The 9,514-nt window shown below is 37.5% G+C and overlaps 1 protein-coding gene across 1 annotated transcript; it reads left to right on the top strand.

The window, feature by feature from the left end:
* The first annotated feature begins 2,499 nt into the window (after window positions 1-2,499).
* On the top strand, window positions 2,500-3,359 carry LOC110681199. The gene is made up of 2 exons (XM_021856980.1): window positions 2,500-2,645; window positions 2,720-3,359. Exons 1-2 carry the CDS (start codon window positions 2,612-2,614, stop codon window positions 3,220-3,222), a joined length of 537 nt encoding a protein of 178 aa, XP_021712672.1. The 5' UTR covers window positions 2,500-2,611; the 3' UTR covers window positions 3,223-3,359.
* Window positions 3,360-9,514: the final 6,155 nt, after the last annotated feature.

Genomic DNA, 9,514 nt, shown 5'->3' with positions numbered 1-9,514 from the left:
CGTTTATATGAATCACACATCTCTCGCGTCACATTCCAACTGGGAAAGGGGCTGTGTTCTGCTTTGTGTTCTTCTGAGCACTTCCACAGTGGTAAACAATAATTGTTATTACTTGAAAATGACTGGTTACTTTGTTGAATGTCAAGAAAAACAATTGCTGCAAAAATTAAGAGCTGTTAAGTCTCATAGGTCTGTTAACTAACATTCCTTTCCTTCCCTGACAACTGTTTTCGATATAGACGTGGCCAACGCCGTTATATACTTTTAAATTTACAACTATGAAAGCATATTCTGCAAGTTGTGCTTCAATAGAAACACCAATACTTTCGTTTCAAATGACGGAAAACGTTGATATTTTATACGTGGCGTCAAAAAATTTGAAATATAGCAAATTCGTGGATGTGCTCCAAGAGATTTGGATACATTTTACGAGTAAAGATTTTCCAAGAAAATCGATAATTAGATTGAAAGCTTTCATCTTTTGCTAAAGTGTTAATAGAAGGGCATACTATTTCACTCTGCTTCAGCAAAAACATTCGCCCAAAAATGTGGAATTCTGCGACCCTAATAAAGGAAAACATTCGGCTTCCACGTAACGCCGACCTACTCATCTGTCTTTGACAATCAAAGAATTCCGCATGCATCCGAAATAGGAATTACTTGTTCTGTGTAAACACACATTTCCATCCCTCTGGAAGACATGGGCATGGGCAGGCTGCAGTCTGTTCGGAAAACCTTTTAATTTAGAGACCACGTTTCAATTTTCTCGTCCGAAAATCAAAGCCCTTTCCGGTTCCCGTGCAGTGACTACCGATAGAAACTGACTGTGCGCCGTACCACGCGATATTCTACACGCGCGAGACTTCGATGCAGGGGTTTGCACTCTTTCCTCTTTTGTCTCCTTGGGCGCATCTACTGAGTACCGGAGAGTTTGCGGTTTGCAGTTTGAGACTCACTATGGCTGCATTCGCAAGCAAACCGAACCCATCATCTGTAGCTATGTGCAACGCCACCATCATATGTTCGATTCGTGTAGGCTCGAAGAACGGCATCATCTACAGAAGCAGCAGCAACACAAGCCATCGACAGCCCGTTGCTGACCACTAGCAACGGGGAGCACTGTCTGCATACATTCAACCCAATCATTCATCCATCCATCCATGCATCTGGCCAATCTAGCTGGATGTCAGAAAGAAAGTGCAGCACGGGTGCATTCGTTGGAGGGAGTTTGTGCTTCTTTCCTTTCGTTTTTAGGGTTGCCAGGACTTGGTATCTACGTGTTTATGCAAAGTCACAGTTTTGAATTTTTACGATGAAAATATCCAATGAACAAAATTCATGAATACATGAATACTATTCCACAAATACTTTTTGCTTCTACTTGCCATTACGTCCTCACTGGGATAGAGCCTGCTTCTCTAGTGTTCTTATGAGCACTTCCACAGTAACTAACTTTTTTGCAAAAGTTGCCATTTTTGCCTTCGTATATCGTGTGGCAGGTACGATGATACTCTATGTCCAGGGAAGTCAAGAAAATTTCCATTACGAAAAGATCCTGGACAGACCGGGAATCAAACCCAGGTACCTTCAGCATGGTTTTGCTTTTTAGCCGCGGATTCTAACCACACGGCTAAGGAAGGAACGATGCATGGGTTGATTACCAGAATAAACCTATTTTAATTTGTTACTTTCTATATAACTAGCCAGAAACATTTTGATAACCCTACGCAACGCACTCGTTTTCCTATAGCCACTAGAGCCTTGGAGATGTGCAGCTCTCACCGCAGTATTGACTGCGTAGCCACTCAGGATCGAAACGGATCCGAAAATGCGCGATGCATCCGGGATTCGACGGCTTCGGCAGCTCTTGAGCGAGTTGCAGTGACTGGGACGGAGACGGAGTAAGGAAAGGCGGCTGCTCTTCATCATCATCAGCATGAGTCGTCAGCCCAACGCAGAACACAGTTCGCCAAAGGCGGTAGCGTTGAAAATAAATATTCTCCTTCCCGTTCGGCCATCGTACAGTGCAGTGGACGACTGTGCGTTTCGTTTGCATCCGCCCATATCCTGAAGAGGTTCGCTGCATCTCTTTTCGTTTACGCCGGACTCGAACCAATGCAGTATCGAAAAAAAAACATTTTTTAATTGAAAGAAAATAGAATTCTTCATTAATTTTTCTCAATGTGATTGAATAGTTTTGAAAAACTTGCTTAGTGGTGGTCAAGTGTGGTGTATGAACCTATCACTGAGCAAGGCACAGAGTAGAACACGGAATATCTGCTCTTGATATATTTACCATGATGCGCTAACCATCGGAATGCTAGATGCGCTTTGCTTCATGATTTCTTTCATTTTTGGACGGTGTCGGTGAGAACGTAATGTTAATCTGAATTAGGTTTATCTAATGGGAATAGACGTTTCAAAAACATAGGATATGAATGACATGAGCATTTTAGGGCAGATGGAGAGTCCTTATCATAGGATTTTAGTAAACATATTTTCACAACGTATTTCAGCTCCTCATTTAACTATGATTTTTACTTTTTAAATCGAGCTTCCCATATAAGTAGTGAATTTAACAAAATATTTTTCTTTTTCATTCTAGACATCTATGAATACCTCCCAAGAGCAGAATACCACAAATGGTAATTAATCTCAAATTTGTTTAACTGAAAGCTCGCAATCACATCATTCTTTATTCCTCTCTCCCCCTTCACAGAATCCCGATCGAAAGCCCAGAAAGCACCCGCATGGAGTTCAAACCAACTGCAGGAAGCCATCGCCGCCGTCGTAACGCAGCGATTGCGTTTCACCCAGGCCAGCGCCCAGTACAACATCCCCAAGGGCACACTGTACGACAACATTCTCGGCAAAGCGCACCGAATGGCGGTCCTCCAGGAGCTTGCACTCTCTCCCGAAGAAGAAGCTGCGGTGCTGAATTTCTGTTGCGATACGGCCACCTCGCCGTACAACAAGCGCACGAAGAGATCGCTCAGAAGCATTCTCGAGTTCATCAGTCACTTCCAGAGCTTTCGGGACAAGGGCGACCAGTTCAAGTTCGGAGGCAAACCAGGCTTCCGGTGGTGGTGGGCTTTCTGTCGGAAGCACTCGATCGTTTCGCTGTACTACGAGGGACTGAAGCTTAGCGACGATCAGGATTCGTCGATCTCCAGCAAGAGGAGCCGGAAGAGCGTGGAGTTAGATGCAATGCAAGCGGTTTGAATGTTACAGTTTAATTTGAAGATGTGTGTGCCTTTCAGCAATTAATTTGTGATTTTAACATTCTCGTTGATTTTGTACAATTGTAACATGAAACTCAGATATAAGTAAGGTTATGTAATTAGACGACAAAACTGGTAGATTTGCGTCTTTTTATTCTATCCGAATGCCATTAAAGAGCACACAAACACAAAAATAACTATGATAAGTGGCAAAATAAAGATTTTTAACAGCACGAATCGTACATTTATAAAACAGAATTCTTTTTGAAAAAGCTTTTCGGAAAAAAAATATCATCCAAGGCAGTGCTAGATTTGGGCCTCGGGGGCCCGGGTCAGCTCTCGTGAAGGGGGCGCTTGGTACAAAATGAGCCAAAAATGTCAAGCATAGGAAAGTATAGTTGTATGAAAATCTCTTAAAGCTCCAAAAAATTGTAACATTACTCAAATTTGCCAACAAACATCACTACTGGGGATTTTTTTTTATTACCGTGCGGGTTTGGGTCGAAGGGTCTCAGATTTTCATGAAACTTTTTCCACAGGCAGGGCTCATGGATACCGTCATACGGGGTGACTTGCAACGGCGGGATGACTTGCAACACATTGTAGTTTACAACCAAATTTCACTATAAAACACAAAATTCAAATGAAAATTTGTTATTAATCGGTACTACAATACGTCATACTTATAATTCATGTAGTGGCCACAATGGAAGTACACACTTAAATTATTTCACCGACCTCAGTAAAACTTTTCGCCGAGAACCCAACAGCTGAGAATTCGGTAATTTTCAACGCCGAATTTCGGTACTTATTTTACCGAGATTTCGGCAATCCGAATTTTTTGCCGAGATCTCGGCGAACGTTACCGAGATTCGGTAAACGTTTAACGAGATTTCGGTAAATTTTTTACCGAGAATCGTCAAATTATTACCGAGATATCAGCTGTTGGGTTCTCGGCGAAACCGTTTAAGTGTGTAGCTATTAGAAATATTTTTACAAATTCAACATAATTCTTTTGAATGCCTTGAAAACTGATACTTGATAGAGTTTCGAAATCGTGACCTGAAAACATGATATAGATATAATCTACAAAACTAATACTCTACATGTTGTTTCTACAACTAATGAGTGATAATACGACGAATTTTATTTTACGAAATTTTAGCAACAACTTTCTAATAAAAATACTTTTTATAAAGATGTACCTATGCGGGGTGACTTGCAACACTTAATTTCCATGGAATTTAGAGTTTTATAAAAGTGGAAAACTTTGTTATTAGATCTACTTCATAATAAAAGGAGTCATGATTCATCAATCAAATTCAAACACTCATTAAATATATTGTTACGTTGACATATTTAACCTTGATGATTTAACGCCTCATTTTCCCATACACAAATGTCTCAATTATTTTCTTACAAATATGTAATCAAAATGCTCTTGTACTGGTTCGAATGCTTTAAGTACATGAATAATAATACTTAAGAAGTGCGACTAATAAAAAATATCAACATTTTGATGGCAAAAACTAAATTAGCATAGAGTGTTGCAAGTCACCCCGCATAAGGAAATTTTAAAAATTTCACCTTCGTCATTATTTTGGTATGATAAAATAATTCGATTCAATCTTCTGTCACATCATTCTGTAGGCGGGTCGGCCATTAAAAGTTCATAAAGGAATTTAAATTTTTAGCAGACCGTTAGGCCATGGTTTTAGTTGAATGAAGTTGAAAAGTGTTGCAAGTCACCCCGTTTGACGGTATATGAATAAAAAAAATTGAGAAAAATTCAGGGTCGCCTATTTTTCCGGAAAACTTGAATTTTTTTGTTTTCCCTTAACACTACTTACTTTGAAAAATCATAACTCAAGAACAAAGCATCGTAGAAACAAAGTTTTTCTATGAAAATTTAAGCAAATTTTCTCAAAAATCCAAAAAAAATATGAATTGGAAAAAGTTTACCACAAAATTTTCCACCATTGGGAAAATTCGTAAAGAAAAGCCGGAAAAACTATGCCCGAACTCGTGGAAAATTTTCAAAAAAAATATTTTCGAGAAGGTAATTTTATAAGCTTTAATCACTGAAATTATTGGAATGCACTTTTTTTTCGTTTTTGAGTTATGGCCAATTTTGTGAAAAATGTCCAGATGTGCCATATAAGACTTTTCTTTGAAAAATCATAACTCAAGAACAAAACATTGTAGAAACAAAGTTTTATATGAAAATTTAAGCAAATTTTCTCAGAAATCCAAAAAAAATATGAACTGGAAAAAGTTTTCCACAAAATTTTTCACCGTTGCGGAAATTCATAAAGAAAAGCTGGAAAATCTATGCCCGAACTCGCGGAAATTTTTTAATAAAATATTTTTATGAAAGAAACTTTATAAACTTCAATTCTGGTAACTTTTAGGATGTACTTTTTTTCAGTTCTTGATCTATGGTCAATTTTGTAAAAAATGCAAAGATTTGCCATACATGCCTTTTCGTTTAAAAATCATGACTCAAGACTCATCATGACTTGTCGAACCGGATTCAAATTATCTCAAAAATATGAAATATTTGAAATGGAATCAGTTTCCCAGGACATTTTTCACTGTTTATGAAAACGAATAATGAAAACCCGATTAGCTATTCCAGCTTTCAAACAAAGTATATTTGAAAAGAGCGATCAATAAGATCCAATCTTACAATATTTTTCAATACGCTCAATTTTCGTTCCTAAAACATGATCAAATATTGCTAGGATGAGCTGTTTGAACCATATATTTACAAATTTATAAGTTCATAAACAAAATTTCTTAAGAACGAAACTACATAGAAACAAAGTTTTCTTCAATCAGAATGTAGGCAATTTTTTCCTGTTAGGTAACTACAAAATTGACAGTTAAATAAATGGGTAGACAATATGACAAATAGGTATTTACCAATTCAAGTTTAAAGCGTTGAAATGGCTTGAGAATCATAAGTTTACCAAAAACTAACAAAGAGCAGTGAGAAAGTGCAAGTGTTGTCTATCAGCTGTATATTCCTCGTTATTATTTATTGTAAAGTGAAAAAAATTTTCCCGAAGCTGTTGAAATGGACAAAGTTCAATATTACGAATACAATTCTTTATGCTGGGGGGTCCGTAGCCTTGAGGTTACGCTTCCGCTTCATAAGCGGAAGGTCATGGATTCAATTCCCAGCCCCTCCAAAAAATAACCCGTCCAGCCACCAGAAGACGCCGCACGGAGGACTGTGCTTAGAAGGGGAGCACATCCATTCTCCGTCAGTTTCAGATGGTGACTGAGACAAACTTGACCCACTTCGCAGGCAGCTAGCCTCAAACGACTCAGGAACACGGCAAAACGAACCACCGCGAGAGCAATGGACTATGGCTTATGGAAATCGATTGGACCAACAGCTCTCACTCTCCTACCTGTTCGGTGTGAGAGCAAAAAAGAGCGGAAGAGAGTGAAAGCAGATGTAAATATAGATTAGTTAAAAATAGAACTGTATCGGTAAGGAAGATACAGATAAAAACTGATTCCGGCACAGTAGTGGCCATGAGCACGGAGTGCCTTAGAAAAAAAAAAAAAAAAAAAAAAAAAAAATTCTTTATGCTGTAACCCCTTCGGACTGGACGGCCACAAATCAGTAAGGACAAATCTACGATCGATCAGCCAAGGCCTCATCAGTAAGCTTCATTCGAATGGAGTTCGGTGGATTACGGAAAAGATGAAAATTTGCGTGAAATGCTCCATTACCGGTGACCAGAAGGCTCTCGTAACGGATCTTCCAGAAGCAATGGCGTTTGAGGAACAAGCTTCACCACTATCTTCGTTGGCGTCGCCAAAGGAAACTCCTTCCTCGGGCGAGTCAGTTGGTTCTATAAATAATGTACAAAAAATACAAGAGATTGCTAAATTCTTGGAAATTTCTTTTCAAGTAAAATCTTTACGTTTGGATGCTTTTAGTAGTAACTATCGCAATGCTTCTATGGACGAAATGTTCAATCAAATTTTGAGTAAAATAAAGACTTGGTATCCGCCTAATATTGTTGATGTTACAGAGGATTTTAATTCCGTTTTATTAAATTTGAACTCAGCTGTTACAAAAGCCGAACCTGACAAGCAAATTGAACTTCTAAAATTACTTCCTAGGAATTGGTCATATGCCAAAGTTAAAGCTCATTTTGACGTGTCTCAACACGTTATAACTGAATCAAAAACATACAATTTAGGGATTCAACCACTTTCAAAAGTAGGACGACCCTCGCATGGATCAGATGTCCAAGGCATAGTTTCAAATTTTTACCTAAGGGATGATATCAGTCGGCCATTTCCTGGCTTGAAAGATACCATATCTATGAAGTTACCCAATGGAGTGCGCCAAAATGTTCAAAAACGCCTTTTGCTTGACCCTTTGGATACTTCATATAAACAATATTTGGAAACCTGTAAGAGTGAACAGGAATCTGTCTCATTCACATCGTTCTGGAAACTTAAACCAAAACAATGTGTTTATACAAAGGATTCATCGGCCATGATACATGAGAATATGAAATTCATAGTTGATGCGTTGAAAAAAACTAATTGTTTGAAGTTCATAATACAGAAAAAAACACCTTTAACACCTTTTTGACTAGTCAAATGATATGTCCAGATAGTACAGATGATTGTTACTTGAGGTCCTGTGAGGATTGTAAATTAAAGAAATTAGATTCCAGCTTTTCTTTATGAATTTCCCTAACGGTGGAAAATTTTGTGGAAATTTTTTCCCAGTTCATATTTTTTTTTATTTCTGAGAAAATTTGCTTTAATTTTCATATAAAAACTTTGTTTCTACAATGTTTTGTTCTTGAGTTATGATTTTTCAAAGAAAAGTCTTATATGGCACATCTGGACATTTTTCACAAAATTGGCCATAACCCAAAACGAAAAAAAGTACATTCCATAAATTTCAGTGATTATAGCTTATAAAATTACCTTCTCGAAAATATTTTTTTGAAAATTTTCCACGAGTTCGGGCATAGTTTTTCCGGCTTTTCTTTACGAATTTTCCCAACGGTAGAAAATTTGTGGAAAACTTTTTCCAGTTCATATTTTTTTTGGATTTTTGAGAAAATTTGCTTAAATTTGCATAGAAAAACTTTGTTTCTACGATGCTTCGTTCTTGAGTTATGATTTTTCAAAGTAAGTAGTGTCAAGGGAAAACAAAAAATTTCGACCTGAGTTTTCCGGAAAAATAGGCGACCCTGAATTTTTCTCAATTTTTTTTATTCATATATCCATGAGCCCTGCCTGTGAAAAAAGTTTCATGAAAATCTAAGACCCTTCGGCCCAATTTGTACGATAATAATCCCCTACTGTATCAAATACTTGAAAAGACTTACATATGCTTGATTGAAATGGGGTCCTAAAGCCTTGTCCCAATTTTAGTACCAAACGCTTAACTTTAGGCCAGAAATACTTGTTAATTCAATTTTCGTTGATTTAAGTCCAAAAACATATTTTTACGGTTTTTGAGATTTTGTCACACCTCTTGGTTTAAACTCAAATTTTGAGTACATTTTGTTTTCCGTGTCCCTTCCGAAATGTCAGATAAAAACAACCCTAGTGTTAAAACTTAAAGCCCTGTGGCATTTTTGTCGACAAAGTGAACGTCAAACATGATCAAAAGTGTCAAAGTTCATTTATGGACCGAATTTTTAAATTAAAGTTTAAATGTGTTATAGCCGTTATTTGAGCTGGAAAAATTGCTAAAGTTGTTGCAAGAACATGCTCTTCCGAATTATTAAATAAAAACGAGGATTCATCTAAAATCTTAGGACCCAATTGTAGTAATTTCAGTTCCCTGAAAATAAAATCATGAATATTTGTGAATTACCGAGTATCTTCGTCAACTTTCGTTGTTTTCAAGATCATTCCAATGTCTAGAGTAGGTACTATAATTTTAGCAGTATTGTTGCGAGACCGAAAATGTCATGCCAATTTTCTTATAATGTTCAGAATCAAACCAAAATTGTAGGGTAGTTTTAAACATATAATTACTTCAAAAATCAAAAGAAAAGTTAATCGATGCAGCCTTGAGTGTAAAATTGAAGGCATTTTCGCTTGATGCCCTCCATCAAAGTCTTTACAGTGTCATCCGGTACCAGTTTCTCAGTTTTTTTTCCACTTTCTTTTCATGTCCTTCTCGTCTTTGACTGTCTTCTTGCTCTTCCGAAGTTCCCGCTTCATTATTGCCCAGTACTGCACCACCGGGCGCAGCTCCGGACAATTTGGCGGATTCATGTCTTTTGGAACAAAAA

Source organism: Aedes aegypti, unplaced genomic scaffold (assembly GCF_002204515.2).
Source record: "Aedes aegypti strain LVP_AGWG unplaced genomic scaffold, AaegL5.0 Primary Assembly AGWG_AaegL5_hic_scaff_568_PBJ_arrow, whole genome shotgun sequence".
Classification (NCBI taxonomy): Eukaryota; Metazoa; Arthropoda; class Insecta; order Diptera; family Culicidae; genus Aedes; species Aedes aegypti.
The sequence above is the reverse complement of the archived record's forward strand: the minus strand, read 5'-3'. Positions and strand labels throughout refer to the sequence as shown.